The sequence below is a fragment of the Salmo trutta genome, chromosome 1 (assembly GCF_901001165.1).
Source record: "Salmo trutta chromosome 1, fSalTru1.1, whole genome shotgun sequence".
NCBI lineage: Eukaryota > Metazoa > Chordata > Actinopteri > Salmoniformes > Salmonidae > Salmo > Salmo trutta.
The window spans coordinates 30635593-30659651 of record NC_042957.1 but is presented as its reverse complement, the minus strand read 5'-3'; the positions used below and the strand labels follow the sequence as shown (position 1 = coordinate 30659651).

General features: G+C 40.3%; 1 protein-coding gene across 12 annotated transcripts in view; it reads right to left on the bottom strand.

Annotated features, from left to right (window-relative positions):
* ptprk (protein tyrosine phosphatase receptor type K) overlaps positions 1-23764 on the bottom strand; it is a 148697-nt gene extending 124933 nt beyond the window's left edge. For 7 of the 12 annotated variants that reach the window (XM_029752914.1, XM_029752948.1, XM_029752923.1 and 4 more), the window contains exon 1: positions 23565-23764. In XM_029752914.1, the coding sequence (XP_029608774.1) occupies positions 23565-23637 (73 nt within the window). In that variant the 5' untranslated portion in view covers positions 23638-23764. The remainder of the gene's footprint in view (positions 1-23564) is intronic. The other 5 variants (XM_029752966.1, XM_029752957.1, XM_029752976.1 and 2 more) reach the window with 1 other exon arrangement.
* Positions 23765-24059: the final 295 nt, after the last annotated feature.

Genomic DNA, 24059 nt, shown 5'->3' with positions numbered 1-24059 from the left:
ATCAATCCCAGAACAACAGCAAAGGACCTTGTGAAGATGCTGGAGGAAACAGGTACAAAAGTATCTATATCCACAGTAAAACAAGTCCTATATCAACATAACCTGAAAGGTCGCTCAGCAAGGAAGAAGCCACTGCTCCAAAACCACCATTAACCTCTTGGCGTTCCCCTAGGATAGGGGGCGCTACAGCGATTTTTGAAAAAAAATCGTGCCCATTTTAAAACGGCCTCCTACTCAAACTCAGAAGCTAGGATATGCATATAATTAATACTTGTGGATAGAAAACACCCTAAAGTTTCTAAAACTGTTTGAATGGTGTCTGTGAGTATAACAGAACTCATATGGCAGTCAAAACCCTGAGACAGATCGAAACAGGAAGTGGAATTCTGAATTGCGAACTCAACTTCATCACGTTGCCTATTAATCACACCGTGAGCTATGGTTCATTGAGCACTTCCTATTGCTTCCACTAGATGTCCCCAGTCTTTACAAAGTGATTTGAGTCTCCTACTGTGAAAACTGACACAATGACACGCTGTGGAACGTGGTCACACGGAGAGGGCCATCACCATTATGACGCCGGCGCCCCTGGTTACCCTCCCCTTTCGAAACGTTTTGAAACACAATGCAATCGTCCCCCTCGAATGTTATTGGAGCTCTCGTTGAAAAAGGCCCTACAGATTTATTTTATACAACGTTTGACATGTTTGAACGAACCTAAATAAGAAAAAAATGCATTTTGTTGAAAGAGTAGCCCCGCGCACGTCGGAACTTTTGGTTCAGCCTTCAGAACGCACTAACAACAACAATAGGCTAATGGAACATAAAGGATGAACTTTTTCGAACGAAAAATACATTTGTTGTGGACCTGGGATTCCTGGAAGTGCCTAAGGATGAAGATAATCAAAGGTAAGGGATTATTGACAATAGTATACAAGACTAGATTTGATATGCGATTGTTCCAAGATGGCTAGCCTATTGCTATTGCTAGCCTATTGTTCTGAGTATCGCATCCCCTTTTATCGCAAAGTGTGATTACCCAGTAAAGTTATTTTTAAATCTGGCATTACAGGTGCTTTCAAGAGATATTCATCTATAAATCTTAAAATGACAATATTACATTTTAAAAATGTTTTCGAATAGTAATTTAGTAAATTGTAGCACTGTTTCACCGGATGCATTTGAGGGAAAATAGTTAGTCAACGTTACGTGCCGATGTAAAATGCTGTTTTTATATATAAATATGAACTTTATCGAACAAAAGAATGCATGCATTGTGTAACATGATGTCCTAGGTGTGTCATCTGATGAAGTTTGTAAAAGGTTAGTGCTGCATTTAGCTGTTTTTTTTTATTTGTGATGCATGTGGTTGGTCGGAAAATGGCTATGTGGCTACTTTTACGATTTACTCCTGTAACATAATCTAATGTTTTGCTTTTGCTGTAAAGCCTTTTTGAAATCGTACAACGTGGTTCGATTCAGGAGAGGTGTATCTATAAAACGATATAATTTGGAAAAAAAATTGAAAAATAAAAATATAAAATTTTGTTATGCTAATGGCGATAGGATTTTTTGCTGGATGTCCGTCCCGTAGGCCGCACAGGGGTTAAAAAGCCAGACTACGGTTTGCAACTGCACATGGGGACAAAGATCGTACTTTTTGGAGAAATGTCCTCTGGTCTGATGAAACAAAAATAGAACTGTTTGTCCATAATGGCCATCGTTATGTTTGGAGGAAAAAGGGGGAGGCTTGCAAGCCGATGAACACCATCCCAACTGTGAAGCACGGGGGTGGCAGCATCATGTTGTGGGGGTGCTTTGCTGCAGGAGGGACTGGTGCACTTCACAAAATAGATGGCATTTTGAGGAAGGGAAATGATGTGGATATATTGAAGCAACATCTCAAGACATCAGTCAGGAAGTTTAAAGCTTGAACGCAAATGGGTCTCCCAAATGGACAATGACCCCAAGCATATTTCCAAAGTTGTGACAAAATAGCTTAAGGACAACAAAGTCAAGTTTAAATGTATTTGGCTAAGGTGTATGTAAACTTCCAACTTCAACTGTGTATATATGTATTATATATAAATACACAAATAAAATATTTAAGTCAGTCATCTTCCTCAAATGACGATGCAATCTTTGCAAAAGGGAGGGAATCGGATTTCATTAGTCCTCAACTCACGGCTCATTTCATTCAGGGTAAGTGGAGTTAGCCTGCTTCGGAGCAGGTTAGTTCTGAAGAATTCGTTGCCACTTTCATATGACCGGTTATCCTGAGTTGAACTACGAGTTGTTACCTCACTAACTCCTCAAACCTGCTTCGTAAGATACCCCTCTGGTAGGCGCTAGATGACAACAATGTTAAGCTTGAGTGGACAGGTACAAAACATGCTGATTAGAAGGTGCTGTGTTGGTTGTATTTTCAACCAGCAACTACCAGGAAATTACAATTATCACATTTTTTACACTTTTACAGTGTTAGTTTCATCAGCTGTTGTGCAATATGATACAAAACAAAAGGAAAAACACATTTTGACTGCACTGGACCTAATATTCCCACGCTAAATCAAATAAAAAAATAAAACAATATTAACAATATACACATTTACAACTGTAGCAATGATAGATTTACATTGAGGGGTGAGGACAGGGTAAGTGCCCGTTAAGGGGGGGGGGGGGGTATCCATAAGGGGAGCAGCAGGGGGACAGGGGGAGTACGTAGCTGCCTAGTGCTATTCAGCAGCCTAATGGGAGTAGAAGCTATTGGCCAGTCAGAGTTTTTCCCATGATACTCCTATACTGCCCGCGTCTGAGTGATGGAAGCGAGGATAACAGGCTGTGGGTCAGATGGCTGAGGTCCTTGATGATCTTCTTGGCCTTCCTGTGACACCTGGTGCTGTAGGTGTCCTAGAGGACAGGCAGTGAGCATCCAATGATGTGTTTGTTTAAGCGTACCACCTTCTGTAAAGCCTTGTGGTCAGCAGTGGTGGAGTTGCTGTACCAGGCTGTGATGCAGCCCGTTGTTGTTTTTTTCACGAGGCAATTTTTCATGATTTAAAATTGCAAATGTATTTCAATCCTATTGCCCTACTCTGCCATGGACAAAGAATTTCATGAAATACATTTTTATCTATTACCAAAAGCTTTGTGAGACAGTTTTGTTTGCTGGTAACACGAGGCTTTATTAAATCAGAGCAAAATAAGACATTCTCTGCTTGAATAAAAATATAATTTGATAGCATATATAATGTCATGTTTTAGTAAGGGTAACGCATTGACAATGACCAAACCAAAAGTAAAGTCAGACATTCTTTTGAGATATTTCAATATGCTTCAAGTCACTTTTTTTTCCACATTCACATTTCACTGTCTAAAATAGCTGAACCACTTTAGCAAAAAGCTATGTTTTGTTGAAAACTGCCATCCTCACTCCCTGGAATTTGTCTCTGGCTCTGTGTTGGCAATCCCCAAAACAATTTCTTTGAGCAAACTGTGTCTCGCAGAGTGCAACCGTTAAAAAAAGAATGGAACACCTGGGGGTCAAATGTCACAATACAAAGATAATTGTAAAAACGTATTGCAGCCAAGGTGGCACTCAAATATTAATAGAGTCCTGGAAATATGTGAGGAAGTCAGGTTTTAGCTCTGTCTACCACTTCCTCCGCCTACAGGAAGGTGACAAGAAGGCCTTCTCCATCACACTAGTTAAAACAATTTGGTGATACATCAAGCAGGAGAAAAGGAGGGGAAATCAATCAAGAGATCTGGGCTAACCGCCATCGACAGAGTTTCTGACGGCGGAGATGACGGATCACAGACACAGGGGCTGCGAGAACGGACCTCTGACTTCCCTGCATGAATTCTGGTTCCATGCTGGAAGACTCTGTCACCCCGGATCATCCCCACAGTTCAGACAGCATCCTCATTAAGACAGCCTGTCAGGCCTGGGAGTCCACAGTCTTATAATTAAATACCTGCCAAGATGCATCACCGTAAACAACATGGCACAAACTACTCATAACAAGCCTGCTATGACATAGACTTGGGTAAATTAATGGGGGGGGGGGGTCTATTAATGAAGCAATGTTTCCTTCCTGTGATAAAATCCCCACACATGAGAACAGCGTTTGGGCAAATGAGTTGGTAAGAATGAATAATATAAGTAGTAGTATTAACTCTACACACAAAACATTTAATTTGCCTATGGTTCAACGTTTGTCAGTGTTCAACGGAGTCCTTCCCGCAAACCCCTCTCTATCAGATGAGAGATTAGTGTTCATGAGGCTGTGCTCCTTTGATTGACATGGGGTGACACTGGCCCACAAAACACAGAAGTGAACAGGAGCCAAGAAAGGCACACAGACACTTTGGGAAGACCTGCTAAACTGCATGGCTAGGGAACAGGGAGGTGTTTTAAACCACCCTCCCCCCTAAATCAACTTGCCTTGGCATGCTCATACAGGTCAAAAGTATTTTCTTAGCAGGAAAGAGCCCTCTCTTTCATGAGGCCAAGACTGTTTTGGCAATTGGGGGGAAAACACTGAAATCTGAGGGCTCCAAAGCTTGGACAAAGAGGCATTGAGGAGCAGATTACAGAGTGAAGATCCTCAGCTGAAGACGATAGATCATAATTCTCCACCACTTCTCCTAATCTTATTCGCTGAGAAGACAATTGTGGCCTTGTGTCTTGACCCATGTCCTGTTCTGAGGAGAGACTATGACTAAACTGTGAGATCACATCAAAGACCCAAGACGATCATGGAACTGGCAGGTCCAGGTGCCGTCCAAAACCAAGCTACTTGCAAAGGATCTGAGAAAGAGTTTAGTCTGCCGCCAAAGTACACTGCTGCAACCACTTACATTTGTTATGTTTGGAAGCCCAGCATGCATAGTGGTTGTCAGTTGAAAGATCTGTGACAAGTAAACATTTAGAACCCAAGATTACATTACAAAAGCAATGGTACACTTTGGACTTTTCATGGTATTTGTGTATTTGAAACAAATCAAACCAGAACAAACAATACAAACAGTACACGCAACAAACAAACTTCACGGTCGACGAGAAAAGGAAGAAGCCAATTTTTGGATTAATGTAGTGTAAAAGTAATCTGAGGAGGGTGAGTCAGTGAATGGTGGATGATTTTCCTAATGATGATCCAAGGTAAAAAAAAAGTGCAGGTAAAATGTGGGCCAATGTTAATGGACTCATCATGAGGGGACGCAGTGGCTCTGCGGTTGTGGTTCTGCGTACCCACATCCACAACCAAACATGCAGTCAGAGCCGGCCCTAGCCTCTTGGCAAGCTGATGCACAACCAAATTCCGAAATTGCACCTCATGTATTCGACTATTCTAGCTCTCAACAGTAAGTAGAGATGCCAACTGAGTTATTGAGACCCCAATTGAGTTCCATCACCGGTTTGATTGAAACAATATGGATGAAATTTGGTTTCCTCTTTTATCTTCTCTGATTCCCAACTCCTCTGTTGCCTGTTGTCACCCTTTCGGAGGGGTAGGAGAAACAACAGTCCAGTGTTATCCATGGAGTAGAAACAACATATTGGAAAAGGTTTTTAGGAATTAACATAATAAGAGAGCTAGAAATAACATGCTGCTTTCAGGTTTGTATTTCAAATAGAGCTGTAAAATTTAAATTTTTTATTCCATCATCAATACACACAGTACGAGCTACCTTTGAAACATTGCATTAAGCGTGACAGAGACAAGCGACAGAATTCTGATTGGGTAATCATATTGGGTTTTTCCCAAGCAGTAGAATCACAGCTATTTAACCTTCATCTTTAGGCTGCCGTAGATGTGCACATTTCTTCATTAGAGATTGGCTGCCATGAAATAATGTTAACCTTCTGGGATAACTTGACCCTATCAAAGTTCTTAGCTTGTAAATGATGTCACTGACAAACAAGGGATGAACTCCCAGGACCCGCACCTCCATTAAGAATACCAATGAGTCTCGAAGCCAAGGTGCGTTTGACAGCTCCAAATTCAGCCCATTGTTCCGTGCTCTAAAGTGCTACCAATTTTTTTGCCAATTAAAACTCCAGGTCGCACAGAAGACCCCATATCTCAATACCCCATAATGACGAAGCAAAAAAGGTTTTAAGAATTGTATGCAAATTTATTAAAAAGAAGACACTGAAATACCACATTTACATAAGAATTCAGACCCTTTACTCAGTTCTTTGTTGAAGCACCATCGGCAGCGTTTACAGCCTCGAGTCTTCTTAGGTATTATGCTACAAGCTTGGCTCACCTGTGTTTGGGGAGTTTCTCCCATTCTTCTCTGCAGATCCCCTCAAGTTCTGTCTGGTTGGATAGGGAGCGTCTCCGCACAGCTACTTTCAGGTCTTTCCAGAGATGTTCGATCGTGTTTTGCTCCATTCATCTTTCCCTCAATCCTGACTAGTCTCCCAGTCCCTGCCCCTGAAAAAAACCCACAGCATGATGCTGCCACCACCATGCTTCACTGTAGGGATGGTGCCAGGATTCCTCCAGACGTGACGCTTGGCATTCAGGCCAAAGAGTTCAATCTTGGTTCCATCAGACCAGAGAATCTTGTTTCTCATGGTCTGAGAGTCCTTTAGGTGCCTTTTGGTAAACTCCAAGCGGGCTGTCATGTTCCTTTTACTGAGGAGTGGCTTCTGTCTGGCCACTCCACCATAAAGGCCTGATTGGTGGAGTGCTGCAGAGATGGTTGTCCTTCCGAAAGGTTCTCCCATCTCCACAGTGGAACTCTGTCTGGGACAGCCAGCTCTAGGAAGAGTCGGGGTGGTTCCAAACGTCTTCCATTTAAAAATGATGGAGACCACTGTGTTCTTGGGGACCTTCAATGATGCAGACATTTTTTGGTAACCTTCCCCAGATTTGTGCCTTGACACAATCCTGTCTCAGAGCTCTACGGACAATTCCTTCAAACTCATGGCTTGGTTTTTGCTCTGACATGCACTGTCAACTGTGGGACTTTATATAATATTGACTCGTGTGTGCCTTTCCAAATCATCTCCAATCAATTGAATTTACCATAGGTGGACTCCAAACAAGTTGTAGAAATATCTCAAGGATGATCAATGGAAACAGGATGCATCTGAGCTCAATTTCGAGACTCATAGCAAAGGGTCTGAATAATTATGTAAATAAGGTACTTCTGTTTTTTATTGAGTGTAAATTGATGAGGATTTTTATTTATCTTATCCATTTTAGATAATGGCTGTAACGTAACAAAATGTGGAAAAAGTCAAGGGGTCTGAATACTTTCCGAATGCGCTGTATTAGAGGTCGACCGATTATGATTTTTCAACGCCGATACCGATTATTGGATGACCAAAAAACCCCGATGCCGATTAATCGGCCGATTTTTCCCCCATGTATTTATTTGTAATAATGACAATTACAACAATACTGAATGAACACTTATTTTAACTTAATATAATACATCAATAAAATCAATTTAGCCTCAAATAAATAATGAAACATGTTCAATTTGGTTTAAATAATGCAAAACAAAGTGTTGGAGAAGAAAGTAAAAGTGCAATATGTGCCATGTAAGAAAGCTAACATTTAAGTGCCTTGCTCAGAACATGGGAACATATGAAAGCTAGTGGTTCCTTTTAACATGAGTCTTCAATATTCCCAGGTAAGAAGTTTTAGGTTGTAGTTATTATAGGAATTATAGGACTATTTCTCTCTATACCATTTGTATTTCATATACCTTTGACTATTGGATGTTCTTATAGGCATTTTAGTATTGCCAGTGTAACAGTATTGCTTCCGTCCCTCTCCTCGCTCCTACCTGGGCTTGAACCAGGAACACATCGACAACAGCCACCCTCGAAGCAGCGTTACCCATGCAGAGCAAGGGGAACAACTACTCCAAGTCTCAGAGCTAGTGACGTTTGAAACGCTATTAGCGCACACCCGCTAACTGGCTAGCCATTTCACATCGGTTACACCAGCCTAATCTTGGGAGTTGATAGGCTTGAAGGGGTGGATATAATTTTTGGAAAGTTCCAACAGGAATCTGTTCCTAAAAATGTAAAGTAAAAGGTTGCCAACCAACAACGCATACAAAGTAGCAATGCATACAAACCTAGCTAACTAGCTGCCGAATAGGCATCAACTCACCACGTAGCTTATTCTTAATGTTTGTCCATAGGCAACCAGAGTGAGGACAGACATTTTTCGGAATAAACATGATGAGTGAAAAACGCAATGAAATAGACCACTCCCTACCCGGTATCTTATTCTGCCGCTATACAACTTTGTGTACGTTGTTTTTTGGCAACCTTGTTATTTAGGACATTTTTGGAATAGATTCCTGTTGGAACGTTCCACAAATTATACCCACCTGGCTTGAAGTCATAAACAGCTTGAAGCACAGCGAAGAGCTGCCGGCAAAACTCAAAAAAGTGCTGTTTGAATGAATGCTTACGAGCCTGCTGCTGCCTACCACCGCTCAGTCAGACTGCTCTATCAAATATCAAATCATAGACTTAATTATAACATAATAACACACATAAATACGAGCCTTAGGTCATTAATATGGATGAATCCGGAAACTATCATCTCGAAAACAAAACTTTTTTTTTTTTCAGTGAAATACGGAACCGTTCCGTATTTTATCTAACGGGTGGCATCCCTAAGTCTAAATATTCCTGTTACATTGCACAACCTTCAATGTTATGTCATAATTACGTAAAATTCTGGCAAATTAGTTCGCAACGAGCCAGGCGGCCCAAACTGTTGCATATACGCTGACTGCGTGCAATGAGCAAGAGAAGTGACACAATTTCATGTTAGCAGGCAATATTAACTAAATATGCAGGTTTAAAAATATATAGTTGTGTATTGATTTTAAAGAAAGGCATTGATGTTTATGGTTAGGTACATTGGTGCAACGACAGTGCTTTCTTCGCAAATGCGCTTGTTAAATCAACACCCGTTTGTCGAAGTAGGCTGTGATTCAATGAGAAATTAACAGGCACCGCATCGATTATATGCAACGCAGGACACGTTAGATAAACTAGTAATATCATCAACCATGTGTAGTTAACTAGTGATTATGTTAAGAATGATAGTTTTTTTTAAAGATAAGTTTAATGCTAGCTGGCTTCTTGCTGCCCTCGCGTAACAGGTAGTCAGCCTGCCATGCAGGCTCCTCGTGGAGTGCAATGTAAGGCAGGTGGTTTGAGCGTTGGACTAGTAACCGGAAGGTTGCAAAAACGAATCCCCGACTCCCCCCTGAACAAGGCAGTTAACCCCCGTTCCTAGGCCGTCATTGAAAATAAGAACGTGTTCTTAATCTGACTTGCCAAGTTAAATAAAGGTGTAAAAAATATATATATATTTTTTTTTTAAAGAGAAAAAAAAAGGCTAATCGGTGGCCAAAAATACCGATTACCGATTGTTATGAAAACTTGAAATCGGCCCTAATACTTATTTCCCTCATTAAAATGCAAATCATTTTATACAATTTTTGACATGCGTTTTTCTGGATTTTTTTGTTGTTATTCTGTCTCTCACTGTTCAAATAAACCTACTATTAAAATTATAGACTGATCATTTCTTTGTAAGTGGGCAAACGTACAAAATCAGCAGGGGATCAAATACTTTTTTCCCCCCACTGTACCTCATGAAGCTGGTTGAGAGAATGCCAAGAGTGTGCAAAGCTGTCATCAAGGCAACGGGTGGCTACTTAAGAAGGGTGGCTGCTAAAGAATCTCAAATATAAAATATATTTTGATTTGTTTAACACTTTTTTGGTTCCTACATGATTCCATGTGTTATTTCAGAGTTTTGATGTCTTCACTACTATTCTACAATGTAGAAAATAATAAAAAAAGAAAGAAAAACCTTTGAATGAGTAGGTGTGTCCAAACTTTTGACTGGTAGTGTATATGGTATACCTCTATTTTTTACACTTTGAGTACCTACAATCAACTTGTCATGTTTCCAGGGCAAGGGTTAGTCTAGCCCAGAAATATACAGTGATATTTACTTCAAAATGACTGACTTTACCCAAATGACCCTGTTAATTTCAGTTCAAACCCACAGAGATGTGGTTAACCTAAACCACGTGGGGGAAAGTCATGAGTGGACCATAAATACTGGAGTCAGTTGGGGGCCTTTTAGTAGAGTCACAGGGAGGGGAGTCTGGGGGGCACTACTTTTCTAGAGAATGGTCAAGTATACCACACAGGATGGGAAAATAACCAAACAAAGGCCTAGGACAGAAACATCCCACGGGCTCTGGTATTCATACAGTAAGCACATCTCTTATGGACATAACTTGCCAAGACAACGTCTGTCATACAAAGGCAGACTCTAGCTTAACTTAATCTACACTAAGCACATTTTTCCATCTCCAGTTTAATGCTTCCGACGAGAACATTTTAGGAATTTACCTTAAATAAACTGTGCACATAATTCACCAAAACCTACTGTATCATAACATATACGTTAACTTGAGTCAAAACCTTGAACAAGTACCTTAAAACACACCTTTCAGTATACACTAGGAGTGTGATGATCTAGGCTATGCTCCATAGGTAAGTGTTGGATAAGGAGAGTGCTGGGGGTGCCCTGAGAAATCCTTTGCTCCTTTGTTTGAGTAAGGGGCAATAAATTCCAAGTTGAGTTGGGCCATGAGGACTTGGCTCTTTGTGCCTTTAATGTACCAGTAGGCGACAGCCCAATTGTCTCTGCAACCAGCAGGGGGATATGCTTAACATTAATGCAGAAAACGGACTGGGGTAGGTGGGAGGGCCACGGGGGTGGGGGGGGTGGGGGGGGGGTGGGGGGGGGGTCATGATCAAATGTATATCATTAACATTCATTTGTGCCGACTTAACAAGCAAATCCTCTTTTTGAAAGCCTCCATACTAAAATTCAACAAATAACAACAACAGTGATCATGAGGATCGTGTGTAGTTTTAAGCTTTGTCGTCTGCTTTTCCACAGGAAAGTAAACAGATTAAGTTAATTAAGCAATGCTATACATTTTTTGGCTTGAAAATAATACAATGTTGCATTGAGGAAATAAACATGGAGTACTGTAAAATGTTAAATGCTACATCATTAACTACCTAAATGAGGATTGTTCTGCACTTACATTTCTGTTGTACAAACAATCCAGACAATAGTGCCAGACAGACATGTATTGATAGGAAAACATAAAGCCTCCCAGACAAAAAAGGCAACAGTCTTCTTTTCTTATCTGTTTCAGCACTGAGCTCGTGTGCCTGTGTGAGAATTCCACTTTAATATGATGTTGAGACTTCAGCCCTCAGGAGGTTTTCAGAAGCAGGTGTACAGCAGCTAAAAGCACTTGATATCCAGGTTGCTACAAACATGATGACGAGGTAAACCACCCGTGGGGAGAAACCCACTCCACCTGGAAGACAGACAGGACGATGACGATGATGGTGGTGGTGGGGCAGTTCACTGCGAGTCAGTCACACAGCAGCTCCACGCTCCACGCTGTAGCAACATGTTGACTATACACACTCAACCATTAACTGCAGACATATCTACAGAAACTGCAGACATATCTACAGAAAGTCATTCATGAGGAGCAGACAGGCCTACACATGGCATGTCATTCAATTGGAAAGAGCATTTGCTATCTGAGGTACTGAACTTGTAGGTCATATTTGGTAGTTCATCGTCTATAAAGCAATCTGATGACAGTCAATTGTTATACATTCTTTTCCACACTACAAAAAAAATATGGTCTCATCCAATTTAGCTATTAGCAGTTTAATTCAACTAGTCATCTGCAAAGAATATTGTTGTTCGCCACTGAATGCCAACTTTTGGCTGCCTGTATATTGGAGTTGTGATTCAAAGTTAAAGTATGAGGCAGGACAGGCTGAATGTCTATTTTAAATCACCAGACACTGGCTGTGGAACAGTTTTTTCTCCAGCATGTCTGTGAAACCTGTCAATAGCTAGATTTCCATCTAATTTGTGACAGATTTACATGCAAATATTCTAAAATCTGCATAAAGAAAATATGATAGACGGGCTGTGCTGTACGTGTTTGCGCATTCCACCGAGCGCCATTAGCAAATTGGGAGCCACAGATCAATATGCAGGATGTTTGCCACTTCCTCTGTCCTCTTAGACCTTAGTTACTTTTCACAATGAGGGATGGAAAACATTTTCCTACCAGTGGTGTGTTTCCACAAAACTGACTTATTTCAGATAGAAATCCGTGCGTGATGTTGTGCACACAAAATGTGCTTTTCCGCTTAAGTTTTCATGAACCGAATAACAATCTAATGTTCAATGTGTTTCTATCGCATTTTCAATTCTACCGATAGTTTTGTTACAAAAACTGTTGAGTTAAACAGTAAATGTGCCTAGTCTGGTCTTGGCACATGCGCTCTAGCCAACAGCTTGCAGATACAGTGCGGGTAGGCTCGTCTACATTATGAGATCATTATGGATAAGAGCGAGAATATTTGCACTTGTCAAACGCCAGTCAAGCATCGATCATCATGTCTCCAGAATAAGACCCTCATTATTTATTGGAAAAGAGCATGAAGCTCATACTGTGCACTTTCACCACCCTGTGAAGTTCATCATAATTTATTTAATCTGTAGCCAAATAAATTGCACGGTTTCCCGAGTCGTAGTGGGAGGAGCACACACCATGTCATCATGTGACTCCAAATTTATGTCGATATGATGGTTATTATATCAATATTTGCACATGTTTCAAGCAGACCACCATAGTCCCTGTGCCCAAGAACACGAAGGTAACCTGCCTAAATGACTACAGACCCGTAGCACTCACTTCCATAGCCATGAAGTGCTTTGAAAGGCTGGTAATGGCTCACATTAACACCATTATCACAGAAACCCTAGACCCACTTCAATTTGCATACCGCCCGAACAGATCCACAGATGATGCAATCTCTACTGCACTCCACACTGCCCTTTCCCACCTGGACAAAAGGAACACCTACGTGAGAATGCTATTCATTGACTATAGCTCAGTGTTCAACACCATAGTGCCCTCAAAGCTCATCACTAAGCTAAGGACCCTGGGACTAAACACCTCCCTTTGCAGCTGGATCCTACGCTTCCTGAAGGGTAGGTAACAACACATCCGCCATGATGATCCTCAACACTAGAGCCCCTCAGGGGTGCGTGCTCAGTCCCCTCCTGTACTCCCTGTTAACCCACTCCCTGTTCACCCGAGCACGCCCCCATTCTCATCGATGGGGCTGTAGTGGAGCAGGTCGAGAGCTTCAAGTTCCTTGGTGTCCACATCACCAACAAACTATCATGGTCCAAATGCACCAAGAAAGTCGTGAAGAGGGCACGACAAAGCCTATTCCCCCTCAGGAAACTAAAAAGATTTGGCATGGTTCCTCAGATCCTCAAAAGGTTCTACAGCTGCAACATCGAGAGCATCCTGACTGATTGCATCACTGCCTGGTACGGCAACTGCTCGGCCTCCGACCGCAAGGCGCTACAGAGGATAGTGCGTATGTCCCAGTACATCATTGGGGCTAAGCTGCCTGCCATCCAGGACCTCTACACCAGGCGGTGTCAGAGGAAGGCCCTAAAAATTGTCAAAGACCCCAGCTACCCCAGTCATAGACTGTTCTCTCTGCTACCACATGGCAAACGATACCGGAGCGCCAAGTCTAGGACCAAAAGGCTTCTCAACAGCTTTTACCCCCAAGCCATAAGACTCCTGAACAGGTAATCGAATGGCTACCTAGTCAGTTTAACTATACATTCATGTACATATTACCTCAATTAGCCCAACTAACCGGTGCCCCCGCACGTTTCGCTACCCGGACTATCTGCATTGTTTACCACCCCCCACCCGCCAACCCATCTTTTACGCTGCTGCTACTCTCTGTTTAACTCTCTGGTTAATGCATAGTCACCTTAACTATACCTACATGTACATATTACCTCAATTAGCCCGACTAACTGGTGCCTGTATATAGCCTCGCTACTGTTATTTTCACTGTTGTTGTTTTTATTTATTTTTAATTATCTATTGTTCACCTAATACTTATTTTTTACTTAAAAATTGCACTGTTGGTTAGGGCCTGTAAGTAAGCATTTCACTGTAACACCTGTTGTATCCAGCGCACGTGACAAATAAACTTTGATTTGACTTGATTTGATAAAGGCATTTCCACCGCCATTTCTAGCATTATTAATTTTACCAACACAAAGCTATCCCACCATGTCAAATGAACAAATTATCTGTTGGCATTTGTGCCCCGATTAGGCGTATGTTGCAAGTCACGACTTCACAGGAGAGCCGGTTGAACGTAAAAAAAATGTTTTTAATCAAAATGCGTTTTTTGGCAGAAATGCCTTCTCAAACATGTGAACTTTCATGTGCCTTAATAACAAACTTGTATGCCATCTGTAAATCCGAATAAAATTGTTATATTACGAGTCTTGTTGGTTAAGCCACAGAAAAAGCTTGCAACCTTCCCACTAGACATGATTGGCTGAGATAATGAGTGGGCTGGACATTGGTCTGCCATATAGTAGGCTTCTGTCTATTTGAGCTTGTCAGTCTGTGTTGGTAATCCTGTCGAACACAGCTTTTTTGAAATGTATTGTGTAATAGAGTTGCATAAGTATTGCTCTCCACTTTCTGGTGATCACGCTTTGAAAATCAGTGGAATTAGAGTATGATAGCTAAAGAGATGGAGAAAACACCTATCTCCGGATTACATCTTCAAACTAAGGGCAACCGTGGTTTGGCATTCCTGACAGGGAGATGCGTCCGTCATGCATGATGATGTATACAGGTAAGATAGCTAGCTACATTTTCAGATATTACACGTTTCTAATTTTGACAGAAAGTGGTTTCATTTCAAGCTGAAGTGTACTGTTAGCTAGCCAGCTAACGTTAGCTGGCTGGTTGGCTCCCTAGCTGACGTTATTATCCGTATCCCAGAGCCGTATTCATGCAGGGTAGTAACAACATGATTTGGCACTGTGTTCATTGTTGTTTAACTAGCCAATGTTAGCTGGCTGGCTCGTTAGCTAACATTACGTGACGTGCGTGACCTTAAACATTGTTTACATAACTAGGTTAGCAAGCTAACATTGAACCTGGTTGGTTACTTTCCAGCACTGTGGCATTGTTGGCACTGTGTTCATTGTTGTTTAACTAGCTAACGTTAGCTGGCTGGCTCGTTAGCTAACGTTACATGATGTGTGTACAACACCCATTGAATATGGCCGGTGTCAGTAAATGTCTGCAAAAAAGTGTCATGAAATAGTTGCCAGCAGAGCTGGTTAGGCTGTTTTCATGTTATCCATAGGTAAACAAATCATCGGCCAAAGCGTGAAGTGTGCGCTCAGAGAGTGAAACAAGATGGGTGGGGCTAAAGCTTAAGAGGGTGTGAACGAATCTGAATGGGTGTAGGCAAAGAAGAGCTCTTCACTCGATACCAAAACATTCAAAGGCCATTTTCTCAAAAGTGAGTTTACAAGTTGATCAACTTTCAAAGCGGAATTACTTTCCCATTGTTCCTCAAATGCAGTGTATGATATTTTGTAGCTCTGAGTCTCTACTTTTATCCAATGTAAAAAACACAATTTCAAATTTTGCTACATTAGACCGAATCCAAGTGGTGAGTCACATTTAGAAAATTGTACCGAAAGATCCTGTTTCCATCACAGATGTCGTGATTTAAAAAAAATACGATATGACTTTACGCGCATAAAAACTGTGGATGGAAACATGAGATAGTATGTGCAGCTAAAGAGAATCATGTTAAGTGATTTAAAGTTTCCCCTCACAAACATTGAGCAGGGGATTTTGGCCAGGCCTCGAATTTTCTAATTTGTCTAAAGCAACCATTTGACAGAATTTAGACCATGTGGAATTGAAGTCAACCTCAATGGAGAGTACTGTTGCACGGTAGGCCTATACCAAAACTATATTAGATATCAGAACATGAAAAATGGTTCAGTACTAGAATTTGTGTTAATTTCGATACTTCTGTCAAATGTTTCTCACTGATCAAGCCTGTCGATCAGCGCAGCTGACCCCTTATTTTTGCGCACCGTGCCTGCTCCACGTAACATTGTGCAGGCTAGCAATAATTAAATCCCCACTCATGACGCACAGAAATTAACACACTTCAATAATGCGACACGGCATGTAGAAATGTTGAAGAACACTTTACAATGGAAGAGGATACCGGTAGCGCCCAGCTTTATAGGCTAACTTTCCTTGCTAGAGTACCCAGGTACTCCGTGATGATATGCAAACCATAATGCTAAATATCCTGATTTCAAAGCTGATTGCCACCAAAAGCTTAATTCATTCACATATAGAGAGAAATCGTAATGTCGTCTTTCTGTAGGCACTAACTCCGCCATGGTTCGTTGGACAAAGCCTAAAATGAATGGAGTTTTTGTAGGGTTTTTGGATAAACGCAGAAAATAAGGACTGAGGTAAACACAGGCTTAGGAGATCTTATATGTTTAATTGAGATAATCTTCATCAGCTAACGTCACTTTTGGTGAATTTTGAAGCATTTATGAAAAAATATAAAGGTCATGTTCACTGATTGATATTATCTGTGTCAACCTCAGACCTATTTTCGGCATTTATCTCAAAACCCTCCTAGTCTTTTCCCATTCATTTTTGAATTAAAGGTAACTAATTTCCGAGTTTTATGACTACAAGCTGGCGAGCACTATTCAGTCTCTCTCACACACGTCTCTCCCAAAGATTATCTATTGCCTCAGCAAACTAACTGCCTCGTGAATGATGTCATTACTGGTTAAAAAGACAGCGCACATTTTTATAGAAGAAGCTACTTCAAATCAAACGTTGTTGACATGTACAATCAAATAAGTCCCAAATGGAATCTGTAGCCCAAATGACATCAGCCAAAACAAGCTCAATAACTCAATGCATGCACACACTCCTATTGAATATGCATTCACCTGTATTGTGGATAGGCTTAGGCTATATCTTTACCCAGTTTATTAATAGAGATTTACTTTATTAATAGAGATTTACTTTAATTATTACCATTATGTAGTTAGACTGATTAAAGTAAAGTCAAATTTATTGTATAATTCATTAATGCATACATGGCTGTCTCAGATGTTTAAAAAAAATGCAACTGTAATGATATTGAACTCAAAAGATGCCCAACAGTTGAACAGAGCAGTAGCTGAGTTTATCTGTCTGGATCAACTGTCATTCTGTGACTTTGGCTAATAAATATGCCTTCTTTTTGGCAGTGGTATCGTTTTGGTATCAAGAATTGTGATACTAAACCTGGTATCGAAGTCAAATTTCTGGTATTGTGACAACACTAATGGAGAATTGTTTTTCTGTCAAATTAAGGACATGGGAGCTGCACTTCCCAGAACAGTGTTGAATGTATGATGACGTATGATCATCTTAATTGAGTCAATACAGTGATACTTCAATCTCCTTAAACCCTCCAACCAGAACAAAAAAGCCAAAATGCTAAAAATCTAATCCGTCAGACGTTTTTTTTCATTCCCAGTCTCCCTTAGGAAAAGTCCAGTCAGCTTTCAAAAGAAGCTTAAGGGCAGGCATCAGAATAGACCACCAAAAACGCCATTACAGCTTTAATCTCCAAAATGCTGTGATGACAAAGACTGGGGATAACTGGGGTCTGAGACATTCGCCAGGGCACTGAACACGAACAATTGCAGAGCATCTCTCCCTGTCCCAAATACCCAGCAGACAGGAGCATGATGCATGCTGAGAGCAGAAACACACCAACACTGTCCTCCCATGCAGAGCTTCAAGTGCAACTCCACAAGGCTTTTGTTGCCTTGCGTGTTACAATAGGCCCATGACCCGTGTTGCTGTGGGCATGCAGAGGGATGTAATGCTCCTTTAAGTCCAGTTCAGAATACATCTGTCTGAGCGGGCATCTCTCGGGGCCAAATAAACAATAAGAGCACAGGTCCTTGAAAACACTGTAGACATTTAATACCGTACGGTAAAAGGGTCATTGAATGGATTATTCAAGGCAGTGGGCCTATGTTGAACATGTCTGTTGGGTTTATAACAAGAACAAACTTGCTTATTCATTCGCAATCCTGAGAAAAACTGGCAGATGGGTAACATGCTGACAAAACCCTTACAGGTGCATTTCTGAAAAAATAAATAAAGGGTAGAAATAATACGGAAGCTGCTGATTTTGAGGAAAACCAAATTAAAAATCCATACCGTTGCAAAATCACTTGACACATTCTGTCAGGTATTGATTCACCATGCATAATCTAAAACTTCAGAAAACTAAGGGAACAATAAGTGGCTGCATGCTGCAAATAGATTTTGTTGAGGCGACGCATAAAAAACATACAATTCTCTCACAGGTGCTGAGATAAGCAACTTCTCTCACTGTCACCTAACCTGTAATAAAATGAAGATATAAGACTGCAAGTGCTGCACTGAGTGGTCAGCAACTTCCATTCTTAGAAGAGTCTTATTGGTATTGAATAGCAGGGGGGGAGGGGGGTCTTTCGCTCTGTATTGCCTCACACACTAGACAAGACCATTGTCTACCATGGCCTATGTTTTAATGAGGGGACATAGTAGTTTATGGCACCAAGTTGCCTTTTTTTAAAAGAAGTGGTTAAACCAGACCAGGATGTAGACATTGGACAAAGCATGCAGTAACTAACCATACTCAAGGGGAAAATTGTGTGCATAAAAAAACCTGAAGCTGAGATGTAGTGAAGGATATCCCATTAGGCCTTGGAGGAACTGAGAAAAGAACTCACTCTCCTGTGCCAAATTCACAAACATATCAAAGTAAAAACATACAAATGTACTGGAAATGCAAGTGCTATGATGAATTGTTTGTCAGAACAACCAATAAGAGTAAGGTTAGGCTAGTTTTTTCTAGTGCTGACTCACCATATGAAAGCATCAATAGTGTTCTTCTCATTAGGGGTCCATTTTGAATACACCTCACCCAGTAACAGCTGTTCATCTCCTGCAGTGTCTACTTTTTGGTTAATGGCCATCTCTCCCGAGAGTCATTCACACTTGATTCTCAGATAGGCGGGCAACTAAATGAGTTTGCTTCTCTGTAATTACTTAGGCAACCACAGTGATTTTACAAAGCAAACACTAAAGGGTAACTGCAGATGAATGTCGTTTAAAAATAATCAATTTATTCCATGCATGTAATGAAGGAAACCGTGTTGCTTATCTGCAACAACAGTTGTTATTTCATGTTATCGCCCACGGACGTCACGACCAAATTCATATGCGGTATTCGGCTAACCTCACATGATCTGTAGCCCGCAAAAGTTTTTGAAAATGGTTTGTTTTATATACGAGAAAGAATCGGGTTAACCTTTATGTGCTGTGGTTTATTGTCCCAGATCATGTGAGAGCGTCACTAGCCATTCCCGAAGAGAGAGCCATTAACAAGGAGATGCAGTGACACATCTGCACAGAGACCATATTGAGCATTATAGGTGGCAGAGTCCAACAGCCAGGAGTCATCAGGTCACAATTAAACAGGACAGGGGCTCCTGTCGGATGATAGCTCAGCTCAGTAACTCACCCTTCACCGGTTGTCCCATTTGCGCTGCGGCCAGATGTAAGCAACAGAAAATAAATCATAAGTGGATTAGCACACCGATTTGTATATTTTCATCGCAGAGCAGCACTGCTTTATGAAATTGACATTGTACATTCATGTAAAGTGATCTTCCAGTTAATTTCCATAATACCGCCAGCATAATCACATCATTTACAAATCAATCTCGAAAATGTGTAATTTGCCTTTTGTCATTGTGTGTTTTTGATTACTCTAATGTAATTAATCCATGGTTAAGACTTTCTGATTAATTAATCTGCAATTATATAGACAGCTGTATTTTCTATTTCCAACCCCCAACCAGTGGTGAATTAATCTGATGATGCAGGTTACAGAACGTGTGTGTGCGCTTTGAAGAGCAAAGACTTATGGAGGCCCTTAGTTAATCAGCAATAAAAAAAAGAGACTAAGGCCAAAAGGTTAGAGAGGCAGAGGCTAAAGTAACAATTATGGGCTACATATCTGATTACATACAGTGAGGTCTGAAATTATTGACACCCTTGATGAAGGTGAGCAATAATGACTATAAAATAAACAATTCAAAAACTGAACTATATTGTATGCAAAACATTTTTAAATGTATATTATTTTATACTAATACAATTGCTCAGAGAAAGATTTTATAACAATAATATTCTTTTTTTTCAACAACAAAAAAAGGTAGAGGTCAAAATGATTGACTCCCCTAAAGATTCTTGTAAATACTGTAGTTTAGTATTTGGTAAAAAAAAGTTTAGTATTTGGTCCCATATTTCTAGCACACAATGACTACATCAAGCTTGTGACTCTACAAACTTGATGGATGCATTTGCAGTTCTACATTACTGTAAATGCTACTATGATTACAGATAATCCTGAATGAATTGTGAATAATGATGAGTGAGAAAGTTACAAATGGTCAAAGATCATAACCCCAAGACATGTAAACCTCCCCTGTTATTGGTAATGGTGAGAGGTTAGCATGTCTTGGGGGTATGATATTTGACCCTCTGTAATTTCTCACTCATCATTATTCACAATTCATTCAGGATTATCCGTAATCATGGTAGCATCCACAGTCATGTAGAAGTGTTTAGAAACATATTATATTCTTATTAACAATAAAAGTGACTCCAAAAGGACATTATTTACCATTCATTTTCTGTTGGGCACAAAATAATCTGAAATACAACCAAAATTAACTGCAAATGCATCCAACAAGTTTGTAGAGTCTAGGGCGGTCCCCGACTAAAAACATCTTGGCTGACCAAGAGTCGTCTGTTCTTTGAACCAATCAATTTTTTTTAACTTGTATTTTTCAATATATAGACACACCCTTTGTGTTTTAATGAAATAAATTATATGTAGACTACTGAGCTTGTCTGATGCTTTAAGCACATTGTGACTAAATAATTAAGACACACAAATGACTCAAGAGGGAGACAGAGATCAAGATAACTTTACCATAAGAAAAAAACCTGTTCCTGAACCTCCTCCTCCCGCCGCTGCTATGCCTTCGCAGATTCTGCCATTACGCTCCCGAAGTTGTCAGTAATAGGCTACACCAGGGGCCGGCAACTTTTTCTATTTGGAGTGCCAAATGGAAAAAGACCAGGTACCCTAGTCCTACTTATATGCGTAATCGGGTGCGCGTCCTTACTCAACATTGACAGGAGTGCTCCAAACAAAACACAATGAATAAATTGACAACTCGCAAATGGAATGAAATAAACCAAAACTTGTTTCTCACAAGTGTAGCATAGGTTGTGCGTTCTGAAAACAATGTTTCCACTCCTACAATCACAACAGTAAGACTGTAATAATAATATATTAACAGAAATTACCGTAACCAAACAAACATTGTAGATTAGAAATTATGGGAATTAACCGTATATGTACTACTGGTGATATTGGTGTGCCATCCCCACGGCCTCCCAATGGATTAGTCCACTGAGACAGGCGTCAATCAAGACACGTGCCATACATTTTTTTTTTTTTTGCAACTGCTCGACTAAAAAAAAATATAGCAACCAAACAATCGTATGGCTCAGTTGGTAGAGCATGGTGTTTGCAACGCCAGGGTTGTGGGTTCGTTTCCCACGGGGGAACAGTACGGAGAAAAAAAATGTATGAAATGTATGCATTCACTACTGTAAGTCACTCTGGATAAGAGCGTCTGCTAAACGACTAAAATGTAAATGATATCAGCCCTAGCAGAGAGACAAGCTTGATGTAGTCATTACCTGCTAGGAGTATGGGACCAAATACTAAACTTTTGACTACTTTATTTATAAGAATCTTTAGGGGTGTAAATAATTCTGACCCCTACCTTTTTGTGAAAATAATGTATTACTTGTTAAACAAAATCTCTTTCTCTGAGCAATTGTATTAGTATGAAATTATATAATTTCCCTATTTTTTTGGACCATACAACATAGCTCAGTAGTTGAATGATTTCTTTTATCCAGTCATTACTGCTCATCTTTATCAAGGGTGTTAATCATTTCAGACCCCACTATATCTGAACACAGCAGATTCTCAATAAGAATTCCAAAAATGGGAAAATTGTTTCAAAAGAGATCATATGGATTGCAATACAAATATAAAAGATACATTAAAACATCAATCTTAAATGATTGGGAATGAATAAATATCTATTTAAATGGCAAACAGCATTTATCAGGTTTGTTTAGAATTAACATTTTGAATGGTTTATAGAAAACAGGACTCCCCCCTCCTGCTGTTTGGCAAGTCCCCTGGGACACAGTATGAGATGTATTGGATTTCATTTACACAACAGAAAAAGCTAATCATATGTTTTACTATTCCAAATAGTCTAGTAGAGCCTAAACATTAGGTTACAAAAATATACAAGCCGTTTAAATGACTGACTTAGCCATTAAAACTGCTGGTTTTTATTTATTTATTTTATCTTTAGAGCACTTATGAAGAACTACAATTTTGTCAATTTAGATAAAAGTGTTGCAACTGAAAGGTGAAACACATTGGACCCTCAAGAGTTGAGACATACTAAAAAAGTATATATTTTTTACCCTGAGAGTAACTTTATTGTATGGTTCCACGATCTGCTTGTTTACTTAAAGGTCACTGCGAAAGTTCAAAAGGGCAAAAGCTTTCATCTGTAATCACAATGTTGCATTGTATTCATTCATGTTTCTAAACAAACTGACTTTTACCTTTGGTTCCGTGTAATAAGGAAGAATTAGCCTATCATACATTATATACCGGTAGTTGAGTCATTGTAGCCTATTCGTATAAGGACCAGTCTTTCTCATGTCCAAAAAGTTGTTAATTAGGCCTACTGTACAACCATATCATGCCATATTTAAGGTAACAGTAGAGACAGCAGGCTCCTACTTTCAGTCTCGCCATTAGCCAGCCTATTCTTGGCGTAAAGTTCCTAAATGGCAAGTTGGTGTTTATTCGATGACTTCAGGTTTGCACAACATCTTCATTAGGCTACAGTATGCAAGATAATGCGAAATTACAACAAGCTATTTACTGCCATGTTTGCCTGGTATGATCAAATTGTCAATTTCAATGGTGTGATCATGCAGAAATCATGGATCTGACAACTTTTTTTCAAATTGGCGACGTCAGGACAGACTCAAATACTTTCGTTCTAGGTGGCAACATTTTGGGACGTAACCGTATATTCTGAATGGTAACTTGCTCGCTATACCTACAGTAAAGCCACGGCAGAAATCGGACCCGATTTTGGAGCAATGATTCGGAACAATCTCACAAACATTAGGCTATCAGACTTGGCAAAGACATAGGCTAATTCTGCTTTTGTATTAATTCTTTCCGGATCAACGAAATGCAACACTCCACACCTTCATTTAAATTACTCCAACTAAAAACATTCACCACCAACTTTCCTCTACGCTCGGCTCGTACAGTCTCTCTCACAGAAAGGTTTAAAGATCCTTACCTGTCGTGAATTGAGCCCCGACGCTTAGAATTGAAGAGTAGAGTAGTATGAAGCGAAGTCTAAATGTATCCATGTTTGTTTATAGAGTTGTTAAAGTTTTAAAGCAGTTTGAGACGCTTATTATTCCTGTGGATTCACGGGCTCCATTCTCACCCCTTCACTCTTGCGGATACTTTGTTTCTCCGTGAGTGGAGTGAAAGTCCATGACGTCAGCATTGTCACCTATTCAAACGGCTCCTCTTAGAGAGATGTGGCTGCTCGGCAGGCTCTGAGACCGACAGCAGGCTCCCCCTAATGTTGGCAAAGTGCTACAACTGCTTCGTTTTCATGCGTCTTTTTCTATCCAAACGAACAGAAAGTGTATCCAGTTGAATTTGTGTTGCATTAAATTGTTGATTAACTTGAATCGGGTGGATATGTATAGACGACATCCATGAAATGCATTAATTAAACAATTGCATAGCCTCTGAGACCCATTCACAATGACAGTGCCAC